This window comes from Juglans regia, chromosome 1, assembly GCF_001411555.2.
Source record: "Juglans regia cultivar Chandler chromosome 1, Walnut 2.0, whole genome shotgun sequence".
NCBI lineage: Eukaryota > Viridiplantae > Streptophyta > Magnoliopsida > Fagales > Juglandaceae > Juglans > Juglans regia.
Window position 1 is genome coordinate 38,406,682 of NC_049901.1, and position 23,552 is coordinate 38,430,233.

The window sequence follows — 23,552 nt, forward strand, 5'->3', positions numbered from 1 at the left end:
ACTCGTTAATCCAACATGAACACGACACGATAAAAGCCGCTTAGGGTTTAGCCTTAACGGGTTCGGGTCAAAACGGGTTGACCCGTTAAGATACGATTGCTTAACGGGTTGATAACAAGTCAATTCGTTTTGACCCGTTATGACACGTTAAGAAAGTTAAAGTTACAATTATACCCTTATACCTAAAAATAAAACTGTTGGGATTTTAATTTCGATATTTTTATTGTTTGGATTGTAATTTCGAACTTGTAATTAATTTTATATTTTTTATAAATATTAAAATTTTAACATTTATATAAAATTATGTTAAACTTAACTAGGTTAAATAGGTTAATTTTGGGTCTGTTCAACCCATTTACATAAATGAATCAAAACGGGTTGACACGATACAACCCTTTATGTTAATGAGTCATGTTAGGGTTTGAGATTTTGACATAATAAGCTTAACGAGTCAGGTTAAGGTTGACCCATATAGTATAATATATATGTCTTAACACAACACGAACACAATCTGTCAACATGATTTGACACCCATAACTTGCACTCCATCGCAGGAGTAGCAAGGAAACCTTAAGGCCTACTTTTCCCTATGATATCCTGAGAGGAGGTAAGTTCGGATAACGAGTTGGCTAACCGCTCTTCGCCATGTAATTGTTGGGTCAGACTGGTGCTAATCCCACTCTTCGTTATAACAGAGGTCAGGATAATTTATTCGAAAGGGCCGTGAGGCCAGTCCTGCTCTCCTCTAATGGAGGGATAAGACAACCCTTGGGCCGACCTTTCCCTATAATGTCCTGCGGGGAGGTGATTTCAGGCAGTTTGAGACTGGACCCACACCTGCTTATTAGAGTCCGCAAGGAAGGTAAATTTTCATCTTTGGGTTGCCAAAGGCTGATCCGCACTCCACCGCTGGAGGGATAAGGCAATTCTTAGGCATGTCTTTCCCTATGGTACCCCGTGGGGAGGTAATCTATTGATGATCTTGTTGTCGTAGATTTCGTTAGCCACACTTTTTATTAATGGCGCCTTACTAGTAATATGAAAGCGTGGAGCAGATATTTTGCGTTATCCTGAGAAGTCACGTTTTTATTAAATAAAAAGGAAAGTACAACCTAGACAAAGAGGTGTTACAAAATTAAAAGACACAGAATCCCGGTTTGGGATGTCTTCATTCATCTTTCTCTTCAAAGCTTTGCACCATCCCTTCCTCCATCAAAACTGGCAGGGCAAGTTGTAGATAGAGGCCTGCCGTAGTTTCTTCGGTGGTGCCCGGCCTATTCTATTATGTTAGTGCAGTCCGAGGCGGGCCCCCATCCTTCTACTTTAACTCCTAGACGTTGTATTCTCTTGCTGATTCCTGCTCTACTCAGACTTCCCCCACTCCATAGGGAGTTGGGAACTCCATTTTGAGGTAGTATGTCAATGTGACAACCCTTAAGCTATTGAGAGTGGGCCCCCCGATGATGGCATTTGATGCCGATGGAGTTTCACCACTAGGAAGTCGACCATAACAGGGGTTGTGCAGGGGCTACTCCCCATAAGGATGGATAGCGTGTTGGTTCCCACCAGTTGGACAATGCTTCCAGAGAAGTCTTTTAAGGGCATGAGGGTGGGCATCAGCCAGAAGGCCTTAGTACCCATCTTGGCAAAAGCTCCCCAGAAAGGATGTCTGTGGAACTCTTGTTATCAATAAGGATCTTGAGGCTGGTGAAGTTTGTGACAAGCATTGTGACCACTAGGGTGTCTTCATAAGGGTACAGGACCCATTCTTCATCAGCCTCCTTAAATGCGATTTTCTGAGTAAGGCCACCCCTTCGTTGAAGGCGGGATGATACTCAGTCAAGTATACCTTGTAGTATCGGGTCTGTCTGGCATGTGCTTTCCTATTCGAACCCTCCAGCTATGGTTCGAATTTCTCCAAGGGGGCTTGCTACCTTGGTGTCGAATGGGTGCAACCTGGCGGTGGTTCCCATATCGCTAGCTATAGTTGAGGGCTATTGGCCCGTCTGTTCCGGTTGCCTCGATCCCGACTCCTTTCTCTCGATCTTCCCCTTCTCTCTTGCTCCTATCTTCTGGTCAGGGAGTGGTGGTGTTTCTGCTGTTCAGCGTATTCCTTCCTTCCTCCCGGGGAGAACAGTCTTTGATATTGTGTGAGGTGGACCAATGGTACGGAACATGGGCCGGTCGTACCATGGTCCAGATCCTTTTGCCGGGACTTCTTCTCACTACTTCTCCTGGGAGCCCTTCTCCCCTTTCTCATAGGGCTGGGCCTTGGTTGGGGCCTTCTCCTTCCTCTCTACACGGTCCACTTCCTTCTTTCGTGGCTCCGCCAATGCCCGGAAAGTGTCTTCCACTTTGATGAAGTTGTCGGCCTAGTCTATGAATTCTCACAATGTCACGGGAGGCCGTTTGGCTAGCTCTGCCATAAACTAGGAGCGTGGCCAGGCCCCTCCCAGGAGCGCCACCAAGGTTATCTTCTCGTATTGGTCGTCGGTGGTCATGCACTCTTTATTGAACCGAGCTAAGTAGGTCTTCAGACTATCATCCTCTGTTTGCTTAATAGTGAGGAGGTACGCTGCCGGACGCCACCTCCTTCGACTAGACATGAACTGGGTGTTAGGAATAGCCTGGCCAACTCGCTGAAGCTGTCCACCCATCCAGGTGCCAATGACCTGAACCATACACGTCCCGACCCCTTCAGGGTCAGTGGAAATGCCATGCAAGATATTTTCTCAAGGAAGCCATGCAATGTCATGTGAGCCCTAAAGGTTTACAAGTGCTCAAGGGGGTCCCTTCCTCTATCATACATCTCCATAACAAGGATTCTAAACTTTGGTGGCAAAGGAACGGCCATTACTTCCTCGGTATAGGGTAGACCCGTGCTCGTGAGCAACTTGTCTACCATTGATGACGTACCCACTTTCCTTGCTATTTCCTCGTATTTCCTTTTGAAGCTACGGAGCTCATCCTGCATGTTTTTTCTGCTCCTCAACCTTGTTAAGTCCTGCATGCGATCCTATGTGCTCAGTATCGCTGGATCTTGCCCCACTGTCTTGCTCCCTTTGAGGTTTTTTTAGTTCCTCATTCTCTTTACGGAGTGTTTTTACTTCGCCAGTTAGTTTCGTCACTCACTCCTCCATAATTTTCAACCTGCACACTTTTGAACCAAGCTCTGACAACTCACGTCTTTGAATACGGGCCTGCACAACGTAGAAAAGACTATGGCTTTGAGAGGGCGGCCTTGGGGCCAAGTAACCTCCGATGCCAAATATAGTAAATATTCTTTGAAAGTAGCAAATAAGTAAGTGAATCTAGGGATCAGAGAGAGTATTCTCGTACCTGGGATCTACTATTTATACTACAGGTCTGAGGAGCAGATCGTGCCTTCTTTCATGAAGTTCTTGTTCCCCGTACTATTCCTTTTGTTAGAGTCTTTAAATACGGCGTGGCTCTGTGATGGCATCATTAATGTGGCGTGTTGTACAGGTGGCAGAACCATTAATGCGACGTGGTTCTCCAACATCCTCCTCTCAGCCTGCCTTCCTTCTGGTCCGTTCATGTTTTCTCTGTCACTAGATCATTGGTTCCTCATATATCACGCCTAATGTGCGGGCGGATACTTGAGGACTGGACACTACTCGAGAGGTCTTCAGATCGAAGAGTCTCATCTCCTGCAACACTATCCCTCCTATAGGTCATATATAGAGGAGCCTCCTAGTGGACCGGGTTAATGGCTTTTTGCTCCAGGCTAGGCTTGATAGGGCCTTTTGGGCCTTGTGGGGAAAATCCCCTTACAAGGTGGGTACAGAAGACCACATTCGTCTATATTATCACTTAACTGATACTCATTGTTCAAATAGTTCAGTTTTAGATCCCTACCATGTAAGGATAAGACACAATGATTGTCAAGAAATATGGAGTGTATTTCATCTAGGATATGGATATTGGCTGCCTGTGCCACCTCCTCAATGAACAATGTTAAGGGTGAGTATTAAATGTGTCTACCAAATTTGCACACTAGTATAAATGAACTTTTTTTTCTTGAATTATTTTTTAAACATCCTTAACCATTAGGAAAATTTTTTTTTACTAATAATCACTTTCTTAACCATTAAAAGCATAAATAAATAAATAGTATATGAGTTGGTGCATATTTGGTGGGCATATTTAGTGGTCATATTTAGTGGTCATACTATCATTTTCCACTCTTCAATATGCAAATGGAAATACTTGCGAATGTAAATTTAGGCTATGTTTGGATATTGAGTTGATTTCAGATGATCTGAGTTAATATGTAAATATAAAAATATTTTGTTGATCTCATTAAAATGTATTTGAATATAAATAAGTTGAGATATGTGTTTGAATATATGAAGTGGGTTGAAATGAGTTTTAACTTTTTATGAGAAGTTTAAAAAATAATGAATTTCATTAATGATTGGTTTGAAGTGAATTGAAGTGATTTTATCTTCCAAACTAATATTTTTCCATCTAGCTTTGTCATCTTATCCTTTGGTTTTTAGTTAGGGGTGTACAGGAACCGTGGGAATTGCCCGAGAACCGATCAAACGGGCCGCCGGAGGGCGGAACCGACAAGGATTGGTCGACAGGTGAAAGGATTTGAGGGAAAATTGATATCGACGGTTCTACGTCAATTTGAACCACTGGGAAACCATTGAACCGGCCAATCCGATCTATTTTCTTTAAATATATGTATATAAAATGGTGTTGTTTCACTCATTTGAGTGTAATGACGTCGTTTTAGGACCTGGAAGTTAAAAAAAAAATAATAGAACGGCGTCGTTTGACTTTTAAGCCAAACGGTGCCCTTTTTAAATGGATTAATAACCCTCATTCTTCTTCTTCCTCGCGTCTTCTTCTTCCTTAGCTCCTCCTCCTTCACAAAAGACAAAGACGGTAGACTGAAGACTGCATCGACGCACGTCGAGACCAATATGATCAATTCTCTCTCCCCAATCGATCAGTTTCGGCCGGTTCAATAGACTCATGGCAAACGTCAGTGGAGTCTCGGTTTGGCACTAAAACCGACGCCGATCCATCGATGTACAACCCTACTTGCAATTTCATAGTTTGTTTGACATTGTTGTACGGAGATATATTGTTAGAAAATGGTGATGACCTTATCATGGAAGTTACCCAAGCCTTTTGTAAATAAAAAAAAAAATTATTTTAGCTTCAAATAGATCCCACGTCCCATAAAAAGTAAATAGACAAATATTTTAACGAGTATATTAGATTGTAAAATTATTTTTATTATAAAATAGATCTAATATAGCATATGAAGTCATATTAGTTTATGAAATTATTTTTATAGAATCTTTTTATAGTTGTAATACTTCTCTTGTCAAAAACACAGGTAGCGATACAACTGGAAAGATACCAACTAGATTTTGAATCTTTGATCTTCACTCAATGTCAAATTTGTGCATACTTTGGAGTAACCTTTTCCAAAATTGACTTCCTTGTGAGAGGTTGCCATAATCTAAAGTACGGGCATACAATTTTCGATCCGGACCAGAAAAATCGACTGAACAGAAAACTATGCTGGTCAGTTTTGGTCCCACAAAATTGTGGACCAAAGAAATGTGGTCCGGTCCTGAGGTCTATAAATTTTGGATCGGATCGGATTGGACCGGACCAGTTCGAACTATATATATATTTAAAATATTTTTAATAATTTAATGTATTATTTTTATATAGTAATTATATAAGTTAATGATATAATTTCCATCTAATTTATTATCATTGATCATATAAAATATAAAATAATATATACTATCAATTAATAATAAATCATAAATCATATGACAATTTTTGTCATTACATGTAAATAGTTAATACATCATACATTCATACATATTCTACTATTTATACTTAATTAAAGTATAATTAAGTATTTTTTTTAAATATCTAAGTTGCAATCAATCATGAATAATCTATGTACAATGAAATTATTTAATATTCATTAACCATATATAAAATATATGACATTATTAATAATTATGCATACTAAAGAATAAAGTGTAAATTAGTAAGTAGTAACTATCAACATCATTAATATAATTATAGTTAAATATTTTTTTAATAAGTTAGTTACATAATATACATCAATAATTCACTTAATTTAAATTTTAATAGTTTAAATAATTTTTTTATTAATTTATTTACAAAAGATGAAATAAAATAATAAAATAATTAGGCCAAAATGAACGGACTAGACCGATAACTACCAATCCAGTCCTGTCCCTATAGGTATTCAGTCCAGTCTGATCCGAAAAAATAAGTTTCAATTCATCACCACCAGACCGTACTGGATCGATTTACACTCCAAATCTAAAGCTAGATTTGTCTTGTTTTTTTTTCTGTTTCTTATGTTTCATTCTCACATTCCCAGCTTCTTCTTCAGAATCAGAGGTACAAGTATAATTACCCACCAGGAGATTTAGAACAAAGGGTTTATTGAATGGGGAATTGTTTGAACCCTTATTAGCAGGAGATAAAAGGAAATGTTTCCTACGTGAGGGAAGTGCATAGTGTTTTCTTTGAAAATATAAACCAATAAACATTGGAAGTTTTACTAAAGATGAGCTGATTGACTGTCTGTCTATTGCTCCAGGTGCATTTGAATGTTTAATTGAATTGAGTTGAGTTTAGTTGAGTTGAGATGATAAAATATTATTAAAATATTATTATTTATTATTATTATTATTTTAAGATTTAAAAAAATTAAATTATTTATTATATTTTGTGTTGAAATTTAAAAAAATTATAATGATGAGTTTAACTTTCAAACGAAGCCGCTGAAACAATATTTACAAAACAAAATATTTAAAATCCAGAAAATACTTAAAATAATCATACACGTACACAAACATAATACTTACATTTTAACAAAAGAAAAATGCATTTTTCTATAGAAAAAGAAAAGAGGTCAAGGAAAATATTTGATTAAATTATCTCTATTCAACATTAAATTATTTGATTCAGATTGACGATTACAAATAGTTTTAATTCTACAAAATTATGGTTCATACATGAAATGTACACAATTAGGTCAAAGTTAATTCCTAAATTCAAAATCCTAAAACATTATATTTATAAATTGACATGAAGATGATTGGAAAAAAAAAAATCTCTTAAATGTAAAAAGAATAAAAATGTAATGATTTTATAAATTAAATTTATAAATTTACAGGATTTAATTATTTAAGATTCTGAAATATTTTTATTATAAAATGCGTAAAAAGTGAAATTAAACATGGCCTAAAAGTAATGTTGAAACCTATTGTTATGGCATTACTTTAAAGCCACTAAAACAAAAGGTCCTAAAAATAGCGTTAATTTCTGAAGTAGGGACGTTGATTCTTCCTCCTGGAGCATGAGATAGCGGCAAAAACCTCAAAGTCTCAAACCCAACCTCCTTCGAAATCGTTTTTCTAGTCACCTCCACCCCCCAAACACCATTCTCAGAGACACCATTAATGTTTCTTTTGTGCCCCTTTTCTACTTCTTAAACTCAATTCCTCAATGGCGCTTAAATGGCCTATCCCCTGCCCAATCTTCACGCCGCCTCCACTACCTCTGAACCCCAATTCGAACCCTTCACAGCACCGCCCGTCCACGGAGGTCCGGTTCTCCCGCTGGAACAACGCCAACGCCCAGAAATTCGAAGAACGCAGGCGTGCCCAGAAGGAAATTGAAGACGATATCCGCCGCGAGCGCCGCTTCGAGTCCGCCACCCGAATCGCCGACAGTCATGAAACTGACACTATCACCACCACCGAAACGTTCAAGTCCGTAGGCACACCCTCCTTTCCTTCCGCCCCTTCAATTCCGGGCAAGAGATCTAAGTACTCCAAAAACCCCAACCCTGACCCCAAAAATGTTCATCCCGCCTTTCGCCGAACCCAGAAAACGATTAAAATCCCCAACTTTTCCCAACCACAGTCACAACCAAGACCGGAAGCTCGGGACGCCAATATCACCATTGGTCCCGATGGGGTTTCCTACGTTATCGATGGAGCTCCGTTTGAATTCAAGTACAGTTACACGGAGACCCCAAAAGCGAAGCCGTTGAGGCTGCGCGAGCCGCCTTTCGTACCGTTTGGGCCGACAACAATGCCCCGACCGTGGACTGGGCGGGCCCCGTTGCCGCCGAGCAAAAAGCAGCTCAAGGAGTTCGATTCCTTCCAGTTGCCGCCGCCGAATAAGAAGGGTGTCAAACCGGTTCAGTCTCCCGGCCCGTTCTTGGCTGGGTCGGGCCCGCGACCCGCGAGGTCGAGGGAGGAGATATTGGGTGAGCCGTTGACGAAGGAGGAGATTGCGGACTTGGTCAAAGCATGCATTAAAACGAAGCGTCAATTGAATATGGGTAATGCATGGAACTTTGTTGGTTTTTATTCTTATGTTTTCTCCTTTTTCTGAGGATTTTCTTTTTCCACTTCTGGTGCAATTCAATGTTGATTTACTTGAATTTATTGATTCTCTTTTTATCTTATCTCGAATGTAAGTTACTAAGTTTTTTAGCGTTGTTTTGTTAGTTTTGGTGTTTCTTTTTTGTCCTCTCCACGGAGATTGAATAACTTGAAAAAATTGAGATGAATGCTTTTAACTGGATTAGTGTAGTAGAAGAGGGTTTTTTTTCTAAGAAAAATGTTGCAAATCTCTTGCACACTGACACTGTGTTCTCTTTACGATTATTTGTTCGTTTGTCAGGAAGAGATGGTTTGACACATAACATGTTGGATAACATCCATGCTCTCTGGAAGAGGCGGCGAGTGTGCAAGATAAAATGCAAGGGCGTGTGTACAGTGGACATGGACAACGTGCACCAGCAACTAGAGGTCGGTTTCTTGCTACTGCTACTCCATGCCTCTATTGCCCTATGCGGCTAAGCATGCCTGTGCTGATTAAGTCAGCTGTGCTGTTAATGACTTAGGTGCGGTTTGGATAGTGAATTGAGATGAGATGAAAGTTGGAAATTGAATAAAATATTATTAAAATATTATTTTTTAATATTATTATTATTTTGAGATTTGAAAAAGTTTGAATTGTGTATTATATTTTGTATGGAAATTTAAAAAAATTGTAATGATGAGATGAGATGAGATAAAACACTTTCACCATCCAAATGGGGCCTTAATCTTCCTTTTTGCACGTGTAATGTAGGATAACTAGTTCTTGAATAGTTTACTTAAAAAAAAAAAAAAAAAAAACTAATTCTTGAATAGTCGAAATAGTCTGCTTATGTCATAAACCGTTACAATGTGCGTTTGGGTGATGTTGTCATCATGCATTATTTGGGGCCATTTGACATTATCGTATTGTTTTTTCTTCAAATTAATATTCCCAAGGGTATATGATATGACAGGAGAGAACTGGTGGGAAAATTATTTATCGTAAAGGTGGGGTGCTATTCCTCTTCCGAGGAAGAAACTACAACTATAGAACTCGTCCCCGATTTCCTCTCATGCTTTGGAAACCTGTTCCCCCGGTATACCCAAGGCTGATTCGGCAGGTTCCAGAGGGTCTAACACATGAAGAAGCAACTGAGATGCGCAACAAGGGGCAGAAACTTATACCAATATGCAAGCTAGGTAACACTCCTTTTGTTGAGTTTATGTATAGATTGACTATAAATATTCAAATTGCTCCCAAGTAAATTGAGATTTTTCCATGGTTTGTATGTCACACAGCAAAAAATGGCGTGTACTGTGACCTAGTAAAAAATGTCAGAGAGGCATTTGAAGAGTGTGAACTGGTCCGAATAGATTGTCAGGGGATAAATGGGAGCGACTACCGAAGAATAGGTGCCAAACTCAAGGTCTGGTAAACTTTGGTTAGTCATGTTTTCCCATGTGTAGAAGAAATGAAACTGTTCCCTCATTTCTTTTTTAACTGCAGGATCTTGTACCATGTGTGCTTATCTCCTTTGCATATGAGCACATACTTATGTGGAGAGGCTGGAATTGGAAATCTACCCTCCCAAAACTAGGTAATGATAATGAGGAAGCCAACACGTCCAATGTTGATGATCCAAGTCTCAAAACACTTGGTACTAGCATGCACCTTGCAAGTTGTGTGTATGGGGGTGCAGAGGGAGATAAGGATCCATCCCCAACAGAAAATGTTAATCCATCTGTAGCTACTGATGCAGATTCAAACATGGGGATGACATATAGAATTGAAACCGAAGCAGATGTCACAGGGTGTTCTGATGATGGGCCTGAATCTAGGAAGAATAACTTCAAAAGTGCAACCATATCGGATTCTACTGGCTGTGTTGATAAACCTATGAGCACCAACTCTGAAAGTGATGCCACATGGGATAATAAAAGTTGCACTCACGAAGGACTGCAGATAACAGTAGGATCCAACATCAAAGCGGGAACTGCTGGAAATGCTGGAAGTAGGGTGGAAGCTGGCATGGTGGGTTTTGTAACTCATGACAAGCTGCTACATGTTTCCGTAGTGGCTCAACATCCCAACGAGCCGGCAAGGTTGAGTGCACCTTGCACAGAGGGAATTCTTCAACTATGGAAACAAGCTGTTGACAATGGGAGTGCAGTTATTTTAGATGGTTCCTCTTTGGATGATGACGTTGTTTATCAAAGGGCAGTTGCCCTTGCCCAGACTGCCGCACCTGGTCCTGTTTTTAGGCATCGACCTAGAAAGTTAGTGTTTCAAAAGGTGGAGGTGCAAGAAACCAGAAATTTGAAAGTAATGGATGGCACAATAGTTTCCCCAGAAGGAAGTGAGAAGAAGAGTTCTAATATTACGAGAGGGAGAGATTTCGATGGCCTTTATCAAGATGTAGTACCGCAAGGAAGCTTGAGAGTGGATGAACTTGCTAAACTATTAGCCTGATTCACATTAAACTTTATGGCATTGTTGCTGTCCTTCGCAAAACTTTATTGGTGTATTTAAATTTTATTTTTCTTCAAGATAAATAAAATTTAGTACGAGGCATTCTCTTTCTCTTGCATTCCTACGTTATCTTAATTTTCATTACTATTATGGATCTGTTTTTGCATTTCCAACATGTTGCACAAATCCTGTTGTTAATCTGACGACTGAAACCACTTATCCAAAAAAAACAAAAATCTAACGATTGAAACTTCACTAGTATTCAGTACAATATGAATGCGAGAAACAATTGCAATTATTAAATTATTAAATCATGAGATTTATTTACTGGGGACTCTATACTTGCAATGTTGATTTCCCATCGGAGTCACCAGCTTGGTCTGTTTCTCTTACTATGTTTTTCCAGAACCAATGATTTTGCCAGAGCAGATACACCTCCTCAATTGGCACTTGCTTTGTTTCTGGCAAAAGGAAGAAGATGAAGCAGCTCATGATGATGATTAATCCTCCGAACAGCAAGAAAATTCCATATTGCAGATGGCACAGTGACACCAGGAAACACTGTGCTATCAATGCTGTGAAGAGGAGGTTGACACAGACCACAACACTCTGACCAGCCGACCTTGTCTCGAGTGGGAAGATCTCGCTTGGTACTAGCCAACCCAGAGGGCCCCAAGATCTTCCATAAGCCAAGACAAACAAGCATATCACAATCACAAGAAATATGCCAATTCCTTTAGTGAGGGTTTCTCCTTGCCCAAACTTCAGCGCCAGAGTTATGGCAACAGCCGCCTACAGATTGACAGAGCTGGTAAGTATTCAATCCAATAAAGTTTCTTCGGAAATAAGTTCAAGAACTAGAGATTAAAAATGTAATTACCATGCAAAATATCATTTCAGAACCAGCTTCCAAAAAGAAAGCTCTTCTGCCAAATTTATCCACTAATGACATTGATATCAGTGCACCAACAACAAGCGCTCCACTGGTGAAAATGGCTGAATATAGAGATGCCTCTGAGCCAAAACCCAAGCTTTGGAATATGACTGGAGCATAAAAAAGGATAGAGTTCATTCCTGTGAGCTGCTGGAACGCTGGGATCCCCAAAGCCCCTATTACCAACTGGGGACGATTCCTCCTTTGGAGAAGATTCCTGAATGGATGTTTTACAGCTCTTGCTGCATTGCTTGCATCAACAAGATCGGCAAACTCCGCATCTACATTTGTTGTACCTCTCACTTTCTCCAATACCCTTCTTCCTTCTTCTAGTTTGCCTTGTTCTACAAGACTATTAGGGGTCTCAGGAAGGAAAACGCCCCCTATAAACATTAGAGTTGCTGGGACAGTGGCCAAACCAAGAGATAATCTCCAACCCCAAGGATGGAGTTGTTCAGTACCATAGTTTATGAAGTTTGCTACCACAATCCCTAGGCAAGTGGTCAATTGAAAGAGTTGGTTAACCGCCCCTCGGATCTTTGCAGGAGCCATCTCTGAAAGGTACAAGGGAACTGCCTGCAACATTAGAACAACAAGAGCAGTAAGTGCATGAGGAGTAGAGCAGTAAGTGCATGAGGAGTTTATGCAAATCTTATATATATTTATATATATATTGTTCTATTCTTGTTTGTTGATTAGCAGGCTTACTTGATTTCCAAATCCAATGCCAACACCGAGGAAGATTCGCCCAATGATCAGCATTGCAATGTTCACTGCAGCTGCATTGAGAACTGCTCCTAGAAAGAAGCTCGTTGCTCCAACAAGGATGCTGCCTCTTCTGCCATATTTTCTGGACACGTAGGACGCTCCAAAAGTGGAGATGAGGCCCGCAAAGTATAGGGAGGATGTAAAGAGTGTGAGGACCTGGTTGTCATATTTACAGTAATCAGTTTCATTGAGATGTTGTTGCTTTCTTCTATACACTTCTGGGAAGAATTCCTTCAAAAAATCATCCATGGAAGTCACTCCACCTGAAATCAGCATAAAAAGTTAAATTCTTAATGTGATTTTCGAAGAATATGAACATAATAAAGGTGGTCTCTTTGTTCACAGAAGAAGCTCACAAAGATTTTTTTTTATTTTTTTTTTTCTGCCTAGTTTGGGTAGTGAAGTATTCTCAAGTATTCGTTACTATTCTGAGAATACCTCACTATTATTAATTATTTTATTATTATTTTCACTTATTTTTCACTACTATTCACTACTATTTAATATTCTATCATTACTTTTTCATTATTTTTACTCTCTCAAGTTGTAAATTGAAAGATGAAGGTTTTTTTAATCTTCAAATTTTTGTAAATAGGAATATGTAAAGCAAACACATACACGATCCGGGTTAAACCAACTCCCCTGACATGAACCCTAAGTTGGCTTACAACACAATAGCTGGGAAAATCATAGAAAATAAACACTCTTTTAGGGATTCTGTTTATTTTGATTAGGAAAATAAAAATCATAAAAGAGAAATGTTCCATGGTAGGTGAGCTGCACATCATGGACCCAAATGCAATAAACCTATTTTGGAGGTGTTGCATATGCATGAACCTGCTAACCCAAAACTACTTTTCTGGATCATGGATTCCATAAGATTAGAACTAATTCTCTCTTCGTGTTTCGACTTCCAATTATTTTCCCATGTTGTCCTGTCTTTCTGAACACCAAAATGTGCCTAAATCTGTCCCCATATCATAGAAATCTTCTCTATTTCCCCAAATCTCTAATATCCTGTGGAAATCTCAAAAGAACCTCCACATTGACGACGACGACGACGACGATACAAAGAAAAGGTAGGCATCATGTTAAAAAATGAAAATATCAATCCTATAACCCAGGTAATAGAATGTGCTGATATTTACGGGCGGAAACCCCCCAAAGGACACCGTGTTTGTATATATCAAAACGTTGATCGTATAACCCAATTCACAGAATTTACTGCTATTCATGAACGGAAATTTTCCTGGTAAAATAACAGGCAGAAAACATCAACATCGATCGTTAAAATCCATGGAAAACTCACCTGAGACACCGAGATCATACCCAAAGAGAGACCCTCCAAGAGCTGCAACAATGCATGCAAATATGAAATACCCAGTAATCTTGTACTCATACAGATGGGCCCTCTTAAGAGTGTCTGCATCTGCAAATGCTCCACCTGCCATATCTCAATCTGCTCCTCTGATCTCTCTCTGTGCCTCTCCCTGTGAATCTGTTAAATGGTCGAAAAGTTCAGAATCTATAGGAGGAGCCAGAGTCAACCCCAATAACGTCATGCGAAAGAAACAAAGCTCAATAAATAAAAACAAAAGAAGTAGAAACAACGAGACAACAATGACATGCATAGATAAGTGACGATCAGTTTAGCATAATCCTATTGAAGTTGTTTTCAAGGAATCTTGCAGGTAACATTACCAGGGTTAGTTCTGGTGTGTAGAAAGAACACGACTACTCAACATGTATTTGCAGTTTGCTGTCATTCAATATTCAGAGCTATTTATATTGGTCACAGAGATTTAAGCCCAGCTAAAAGGATATTTATATTTAGCCATATGTTAGCTGTTTCCTGATCCGATCGAGTCCTCTCTCTCTCTTTCTGGGTGCTAATTATGGGACCATTAGCTCAGTTTTGCTGTTCCTCTTTTCTCTCGTTTCTTTTTCGTCTTTATATGATAGAAATTAGAAAATAATGAAAACCAACGCATGAGTTTGGGTTCCTGTTGGTGAATAAGAAAGATAATTCAGGGCAGCGGAAGGGAAGGGCTATTTTAACCATGCAAACAAATCACAGTTCGGATGAAGATGGAGGAGAATAACAGTAATTTGACTGAATCTTTCTGGGAAATGCTACGAAATAAGAGCATTTTCATTGGATTAGCTAAAAGTTAAATTCAATGAGAATTTAACTATTAGGTCAGTAAATTACTCACATTGAATTAGATATATTCCATTAGGAATATAGCTACAGTAATATCTAAACTAATTTTTAAATTTGGAACACACTATTCATTGATCAAATCCTTTTTATATTATTTCTTTCTCTCTCCTTTTAATATCAATTATTTCTCTTTCCATTTTAAATGACAATTGAAAAAATATAATTAGAATATAATTACTAATTAATATATAATATTATGAATAGTAAAATATGATAAAATAAATAAATTCATAATTAAAAAAATTAAAAAATTTTCAAAATTATTAATTACTCATTACTATATAATGAATAAATGGATAATTCAATTTGGAGATTTGATGTGAATAGTCAAAGTTAAATTTATCTTATATTATTTTATTATCATATAATAAAAAAATGGCTATTCCAATATAGAAATTTATGTGAATGTAATAGCTAAATATTAAATTCATCTTGCATTCATCAAAAATATACTTTAACTTTAACTAATCTAATGAGAGTGCTCTAACAACAATGATCTTATTTCAATATCTCAATATTCTAATTATAATCTCGAAGAACGAAAATTTCTCAATAAACATCAAAAGTAACTAGTAATATTACAAAGGAGTTCATCGTATAATAGTTAGTTAAGACGCGAGAAAAGCCTAAAAAAAAAAGTAAATAATGAAGAGTCAATAGCTATAATAAGATTAATAATAAATTTATAGAATACCTAAGTGGCCGTGGGAAAGCCAAAGAAATAAATAATGAGAAATCAATCTATAAAATATCAAAAACTCTATATAATTTTTGCGTACTCATTGCAAATATTAGGCTTCAGAAGTTTTGACCGGTATATAATTTTGAACCTATAATTTCTCTTTGAAAATCAATTAGCTTATCCAATGAGACAATCTAGAAAAAATTCTTCTCTCTATCTTTTTCTCCCAAGGAGGAGTGTGAGATGAAGTGGGATCCACGAATATTCTAACAGAATTAGAAAGTGGCAGAGGGGTACGGGGTGTGTGTGTAACGATATTGAGTGGTAGTAGTAAGGTGGTGGAAGGGTCGGTTTAGTATGGTTTACGTAGCTGAGTGGTGGCAGAAAGGTGGTGGTGACATTTTCAAGTCTGCTTCTGTAGAATAATCTAGTGAACCGTGGTGGTAGAAGGGCTTGGGGTCTGTTTTTCTTCCTTACGTTACAGAGTGGTATCAGGAAGGGGGTGGTTAGGGGTGTAACCGGTCCGGTCTGGTCCGGTTTTGGACAAAATCTAGGACCGAATCGGTATATATCGGTTTTGTATTTTTCAAAACCGATTACGCCTTGCTTACCCTCCTAAACCGTACCTCCGGTTTTATCGGTTTCCGGTCTGGCCCGGTCCGATTTTTCGATTTTTTTAAAATGTAAAAAATATATAATAAAGTGTTACTTCTTATGATAAAATATTATTAATAATTTAATATATATTATGTTTAAAGCATATGATCAATTAAATTTTCATCTTTAAAATTAAACTTTTATTTTATAAATTACAATAACATTATTTTATATATAATTATATTAATAACATATGATCAAACAAATTACAAATGTTCATATTTAAGATTAACATTTTACGTAATAATTTATAAATTATAATATGAAATTATTTCATATATGATATATATATAAATTTAATATATAATTATATATTATATATAAAACTTATATATATATATATAAATATTTTGTATAATATATAAAATTAATTTATATATATATTTTTTTCCAACCGGTCCGGTCACGAAAACTACAAAACCGAAACCGGACCAGATTCGACTGGTTTTCATAATATAGGAATCGGTTCCGGACTGGACCGGTTCAAAACTGGACCAATTGGTCCGGTTTTTTCTGGTCTGGACTAATTTTTCGATTTTCCAGTTTAAATTTACACCTTTAGGGGTGGTAGAGTTTTCTTTCCCTTTTACAGCAGGAAAGGGTGGTAGCAATGATGAATGACCTTGCAAAAAAATGTAGACTTGGATGATGAGATATCGGAGGAGTTGAAAAATAAGGGAGAATGTAGTCTAGTGGGAAAGGTATGGATCAAAAGAAATATAAGTCAGGGGGTTATTGAAGCAACAATGGCTAAAGTGTGGAGAACTAGGAAGGCTCAGTTTCAAGAGGTGGGTTTAAATATGTTTGTAATCACATTTGCTAACCAAGCTGATAAACAGAGGATCCTTGATGGGAGACCTTGGTTATTCGACAACCAGATGTTGTGATATTGCACCTAGGTAGATTCATCCCACCACAGCAGATGGATTTCAGTAGGGAGAGATTATGGATTCAGTATCACAACTTACCTATAGTATGTATGAACAAGGCAAGAGGAGAAAAACTAGGTGAGACTGTGGGTAGAATTTTGGAGGTAGAGTCGCAGGATGATGGGAGTTGGTGGGGTTCATATCTGAGAATTTTAATAAAAATAGAGTTGGGGAAACCATTGGCTAGGGGGAGGACTATCTCCATTAAAGGGAGAACCTATTGGGTTCCTCTGAAATTCGAAAAACTTCCACATTTATGTTTTAAATGTGGTTGTATCATCCATGGAAAGGGAGGATGTTTGGGAAGGAGGAGAAAGTGACTCAGTTTGGTACTTGGATGAGGGAAAGGATGAGAGCTAAATTTAAGCAAAAAGAGGAGGTAGAAATATGAGATGGGAACAAAAAATGACAGTAAGAAATGTATTGGGTGTAGAGGATGAGGAAAAGAATAATAGTGTGAAGGAGAAGGAAGGAAGTCAGAAACAAAATGAAACTCAGAGGGAGGAAGAGCTTAATGCAGGAAGTGAGGAGGTGATGTGTAAAAGACAAGGTTTTCAAGAAGATGATAAAGGGAATGCAAAAATGGTAAGCACTGAAATATGGAAGGAAACTTCAACAGAATCAAGAGAAAAAGAGTGAGGAATCAAGGGACGGGATGAGTATGAGTGAATTGGGAGAAAAAAGTGAAAAAAGTGACAACTTAATGAAGGCAAAAGGAAGAACTATGGGGGTTTGGAAGAGGAAAGCAAGGGAAAAAAATAACTCTAAGGTTTCTAACAGTGCTTCTTGTTTATCAAAAAGGCTATTTAGACAAGATGGTGAAGGAAAAGAGGGGGAAAGGGAGAGGAAAAAAGTAAAAGGCAATAATAGTGAGGTGAATGAGGCACAAATTGTTTTGGTGGAGGCTCTTGAACAGTCCCACCAATTATTATGAAAACACTAAGTTGGAACTGCAGAGGGCTTAGCAACCCTTGAACAGTTCAAGACCTTTGCCATTTGGTAAAGGAGAGAGGCCAAATGTGATCTTTTTTATGGAAACAAAATTGAGGAGTGAAAAGAGTGATAAAATAAAAAGAAGGGTGAGAAGTGAGGGGTGCTTTGTAGTAGATCCAGAAGGAAGGAAGGGGGGTCTTATGCTTCTATGGGACTAGTCAGTGGAGTTGGAGATCCTGAATTACTCAAACAGACACATTAATGCTTGGGTCACAAATGAGGAAAGGAAAGAGAGATGGTTGCTGACTGGTTTTTATGGGTAACCAGAAACTAGTTTAAGGAAAGAAGCTTGGAAGTTGTTGGCTTCTCTAAGACCTAATGATGGGGTGGGTTGGTGTGTGGTGGTAGATTTTAACGAAATTTTTACACATGATGAGAAGGTGGGAGGGAAGTAAAGGCAGGAGAAGCAAATGAATATGTTTATAAATGTATTAGAAAGGGGAGATCTTTTTTATCTGGGTTGGAGGGGAGACAAATTTACTTAGAGTAACAAGCATGACAGTAAGACTTTCATAAAGAAAAGGCTTGATAGGGCAGTAACCAATTTAAGATAGAAGGAGGTTTATAAAGAAGGGTGGGTAGAGGTGTTAACAGCAAGATGTTCAAACCATAGACCCCTTTTGCTGAGTATGAACCAGAAACTCTCAATAGCATGGATGAGGAGGAGGATGTTTAGATATGAGACTAGATGGTCTCTTGAGGAAGGTTGTGAGGAAGTCATAAAAAATGCTTGGACAAGTAGGGGGAGATCCTGCTAGGACACTTTAGAAGTTGCTGGAAGATAGCAAATGAGCATTTGTTAAATAGAACAAGCAATTAGAGAATGACAAGGGTAAAATCTTGAAAGAAAAACTAGAATTGTTAAAAAACTTACAGATGAATGAAGGGAGCCATAATATGGTGGAGATTAAAAAACTCCAAGAAGAGAGGGGTTTGTCTTGAAATGGAGGATTTAAAGTGGAGGCAAAGAGCAAAATTGGATTGGTATCAACTGGGTGATCGTAATACCAAGTTTTTTCATAGCTGTGCAAACTAAAGGAGGAAGAAGAATTGTATAAGACAGTTTTTTATGATCAGGATAAGATGCATTCAGAGCTTGAAATGATAGACAAGGTGTTTAATGATTATTTCCAAAAGTTGTTCAAATCCATAACCCCAAGCCATGGGGATATTGAAGCTTGTTTGCAGGCAGTGGCTCCCTGTGTAACAGAAGAAATGAATGACAATTTGTCCAAACCTTTCTCTAAAGATGAAGTTGAGGAAGCTCTCAAACACATGGCCCCTTTGAAATCACCTGGACCAGATGGCTTTGGGGCTTTTTTTTCAAAAGCATTGGCAGATAGGCTAAAAAAATTTCTGAATGAAGTAGTTTCACCCAATCAAAGTACCTTCATTCCTGGAAGGCTAATAACTGACATGTTAATGGTGACATATGAGGTATTGCATACCATGAAAGCAAGGAGAAAAGGCAGATTGGATAATATGGCCATCAAGCTTGATATGTCTAAAGCCTACGACAGAATTTAGTGGAGTTTTTTTGGAAGGAATGATAGAAAGGATGGGTTTTTACAAGAAATGGATTAATCTTGTTATGAAGTGTGTATCCACTGTTAGTTATGCTGCTCTTATAAATGGTAAACCAGGTTCTAAGATCCATCCATCAAGAGTTCTAAGGCAGGGTGGCCCTTTGTCACCATACCTCTTTATTTTGTGTGCTGAGGACCTCAGTTCTTTATTAAACCAGTCTGATATGAAGGGAAATACTAGAGGGGTAATTGTGTTAAGGGGTGGAATACGTGCCAATTATCTGCTTTTTGCAGATGACTGCATACTTTTTGGGAGAGCAAAAATAGAAGAATGGTTGAGGTTACAAGAGCTTTTGTTTTTATATAAAAAGGCCTCTGGAAAGTTCTTAAATAAGGAAAAAACATCAGTGTTTTCAGCTCCAACTCGAGGGTTGAGGATAAAGAGAAGATGATGGAGTTAGGAGGAGTAGTTATGAAGGGCAGTTATGAGAAGTATCTAGGACTACCCCTTGTAGTTGGAAAATCCAAATATAACACATTTAGAGACATAAAAGAAAGGGTGTGGAATAAGATTAATAACTGGAAAAATGATTTTCTGTCAACAACTGGCAAGGAGGTAATGATCAAAGCAATCCTACAAGCAATACCAACTTACACTATGAGTGTATTTAAACTTCCAAAAAACTTTTGTAAGGAGTTAAATTCTTTACTGGCCAATTTCTGGTGGGGAAATCAAAAGACAAGTAACTATTTGCATTAGTGCAGTTGGGAAAAACTAGAGACTTCTAAGGGTAAATGAGGGTTGGGTTTCAAAGACATAGAGTCATTCAACATGGCTCTATTGGCTAAACAAGGGTGGAGATTCTTACAGGACTCGAGGAGTATGGTAGCAAGGGTTTAAAGAAAAATATTTCAGAACAGTCCCTTTGACAGAAGCAAAATTGGGATATAAACCTTCTCACATATGGAGGAGTGTTTGGGGAGCTCTAAACTTGTTGAATAAAGGATTAAGATGGAGAGTAGGGAATGGCAAAAAAATTAAAATTTGGGGGCAGAAGTGGTTACCAACTCCTTCCTCTTATTGTGTCCAATATCCTTGCACAATTTTAGATCAAGAAGCCAAAGTTTATGAGTTGATTACTGTGGGGAATGAAATGAGCATTTGATCAAGAAAATTTTCTGTGAAGAAGAAGCAGAGCAGATATGGAGCTCACCCATGAGCAAAATGAAGGTTGAAGATAAATTAATATGGGGGTACACTAAAAAAGGTTTCTTTACTGTCAATAGTGCTTATCATCTGGAAATGAAGAGGAGGGAGACAACAAAAGGTGAGTGCTCAAATGGAAGGGAAGGGGAGAACAGATGGAAGGTAATATGGAATTTGAATATCCTAAGGAAAACCAAAATTTTCTTGTGGAAAGCTGCAAAAGAACTGTTAACTACAAAAAACAGTCTTTACAAGAAGGGAATTATAAAAGAACAACTGTGTCCAATTTGTAAGAAGGAAGCAGAAACAGCAATACATGCCTTAGGGTCCTGCCCTGCAGCTGCAGATGTCTGGTCTGATTCAATTATGGTGATACATAAATGGAGGACTAATGAAAAAAGGTGAAATTATAGCTGCTATTGGTGAACAAAGAAGCCTTGTATCTGATTTTGCAGCAGTAGAAGGTTATACACTCAGGAAAGCCATGGAATTTTGTAGAGACCTTAATTTCAACATAGTTGTTTTTTAAGGTGATGATCAAGTCATAGTGAATGCATTTAATGAAGAAAAAGAAGATCTTTCTAGATATGGATGTGTCATTGAATAAGCCAAGAAATTGTTAAGGGGAAGAAGTCAATGGAGTGTTAAGTTTATTTATAGAAAAGCTAATGAGGCAGCACATTGCCTAGCTAAAGAAGCTTTATAATTGTTTTCTGAAATTGTTTGGATAGAATAAGTCCTGGCTTGTATTGAGAGTATCTTGAGTAATGGAAAAACTTTGTAATACTGTTTCAGATCAACGAATGAATACTGAGGTTATTTTAAAAAATAATAATAATTTCTCTTGAAATTTTAGGAATTTATAAAAATATAGATGAGTTTTAAGAGATTTTGTAAAAGTGTTGGAATCCAATTTTAAGATGTATATGGATTGAGAAGATTTTTTAGATGTGTTGTCAGTAGACTTTGAAAAATGAGTAATACTAGATATAGTTTTGGAGTGTGTATGTTTCGCACACTCCCTTAAAAAATAGGATCCACTATTAAAAGCATTATTTTTTTTTATGTAAATCTCAAATTTATCCAATTTTTTCAAAAAGGATACACGGGGCTTGAAAACTCTAATATTGTAAATATCATTTCTCTTGAAAAAATGATAAGATCCATTGAAATATAATTGAGATTTTCACTTTTTCATGTATGTGGCTTTGAAAATTTATTGCATGTATCAGAAATGATAAACCAACAACTATTTTACTAATTTTCTACCGTCTTAGAATAAAATAATATTTTTTTAAATATATATTTTATTTTGATTCTGATTTGATGTATTTAAATTAATGAAAAGTATTATTTTATTATGGTTGTCACTGTATCACTGCTCTTGCACGTATAATGGAAATGATAATGAGCTTGAGCTTAGGTCCAGAATTGCTTGTTGGATCTTGAGTGTCTATTGATGACACAAGTAAATTGCAAATTGGTACAATGAGTCGTGCTACGGATCAATCAAAATTTTAACACACTGGCCACACCGGGTAGTGTGCAAGTGACGTGTCCTTTTCTTACAACATAACAAATTGAGAAACTACCATTCAGACCATTACAAGTGAGCGAAACTATTCAGTGCATTGAAAAGAGTCGTGCTACGTTCCCCCAGGACTGGGTTTTTATTTATTTATTTAAAAATTTTTAAAAAATAAAAATATATATATCAATACATTAAAATTCAATTTCTCAATATTAAATAAAAAAATTTACATATATGAACGGTAAAAATGAGAGACAAAATCGGTGACATTCTAACATTTCCGCAGTGAAAAAACCTCAAGCTCTCCATCTCTCCCTCTCATTCTTTCTCTTCCTCTTCCTCCCCCACCTGCACTCAACGCCTCTGGAAGGAATTTGAAAATAATCGGAAAATTGTTTGCAAAATTCAACTTCAAATTACATTAAATATATAGAGCTAATACTCAAAAGATTACTAATCATCTCCAATCACCCATTTTCCATATCAGAGAGAGAGAGATTTGTTGCTAGACAAAAATTCAGCTATATCAATTTAGAATAATGCTACTCTCACCACTCCCGGTCCCGCTCTTGGTCCCGCTCAGTGTAAAATTATTTTTTTAATATATTTTTTTTTTACTTAATGATTAAGTAAGTGTTTTTTAATGATATTATAATTTTTTTTTATTTTTTCTAAAAATATTTTATAGTGTTAAAAAATACCTGTATAAAAAAATAAAATAAAAAAACATTACATTTTACACTGAGCGGGACCGAGAGCGGGAGAGGGAGCGGGGGCTGTAGCAGGACTCATCAATTTATAGACTGCATGCTCACAAAACTACAATAACTAGGTATATTAATGACAAGGGGCTCCTTGAAGAATGAGAGGGAACCATCAACAAACACAACCCATGAAGGAAAAACAAATAAATAAATATGGTTTTTACAATATCTGAAACTTCACCAAACAGGGAAACTTTTTTAACCTTTCAAACATAAGACAATTTTTTTGGGGCTTCCTTCCATTGGCGTCGAGTGCAGATGGGGGAGGGAGAGGGAGAGATGGGGTGTATGCGGCTGCAATTTCTCTCTTTTTGGAATGCCTACGTGGCATTTGTTTATTGGCCGGTGTAAAAAATAGTTTCACACCCATCTGGCCTAAAGGTTTTTCCTTTATTTGGGAAGTAATTGGTAATTTCAGATTGTGCCAACATGGCCAGTGTATTCGGGTTG

General features: G+C 37.5%; 2 protein-coding genes across 2 annotated transcripts; one reads left to right on the forward strand and one right to left on the reverse strand.

The window, feature by feature from the left end:
• The first annotated feature begins 7,357 nt into the window (after nt 1–7,357).
• Nucleotides 7,358–11,005, forward strand: LOC108986637 (CRS2-associated factor 1, chloroplastic). The gene is made up of 5 exons (XM_018959322.2): nt 7,358–8,392; nt 8,737–8,864; nt 9,392–9,617; nt 9,717–9,844; nt 9,925–11,005. The coding sequence occupies exons 1-5, from the start codon at nt 7,549–7,551 to the stop codon at nt 10,885–10,887; spliced, it is 2,289 nt and encodes a 762-aa protein (XP_018814867.1). The 5' UTR covers nt 7,358–7,548; the 3' UTR covers nt 10,888–11,005.
• Nucleotides 11,006–11,064: 59 nt separating this feature from the next.
• On the reverse strand, nt 11,065–14,381 carry LOC108986644 (sugar transport protein 14-like). Its single transcript, XM_018959332.2, has 5 exons — nt 14,291–14,381; nt 13,899–14,087; nt 12,530–12,852; nt 11,768–12,397; nt 11,065–11,679 (listed from the first exon to the last, which is right to left on the reverse strand). The coding sequence occupies exons 2-5, from the start codon at nt 14,038–14,040 to the stop codon at nt 11,224–11,226; spliced, it is 1,551 nt and encodes a 516-aa protein (XP_018814877.1). The 5' UTR covers nt 14,041–14,087; nt 14,291–14,381; the 3' UTR covers nt 11,065–11,223.
• Nucleotides 14,382–23,552: the final 9,171 nt, after the last annotated feature.

Bases quoted from the DNA above. Each gene is read 5' to 3' on its own strand.
- LOC108986637 (XM_018959322.2), top strand. From the start codon at position 7,549: ATGGCGCTTAAATGGCCTATCCCCTGCCCAATCTTCACGCCGCCTCCA. The intron at 8,865-9,391 runs GTCGGTTTCTTG...ATGATATGACAG, and splicing joins ACGTGCACCAGCAACTAGAG to GAGAGAACTGGTGGGAAAAT. The intron at 9,845-9,924 runs GTCTGGTAAACT...TTTTAACTGCAG, and splicing joins GAATAGGTGCCAAACTCAAG to GATCTTGTACCATGTGTGCT.
- LOC108986644 (XM_018959332.2), bottom strand. From the start codon at position 14,040: ATGGCAGGTGGAGCATTTGCAGATGCAGACACTCTTAAGAGGGCCCAT. The intron at 12,853-13,898 runs GTGAGTTTTCCA...TGCTGATTTCAG, and splicing joins GTATGATCTCGGTGTCTCAG to GTGGAGTGACTTCCATGGAT. The intron at 11,680-11,767 runs GTAATTACATTT...GTCAATCTGTAG, and splicing joins CTGAAATGATATTTTGCATG to GCGGCTGTTGCCATAACTCT.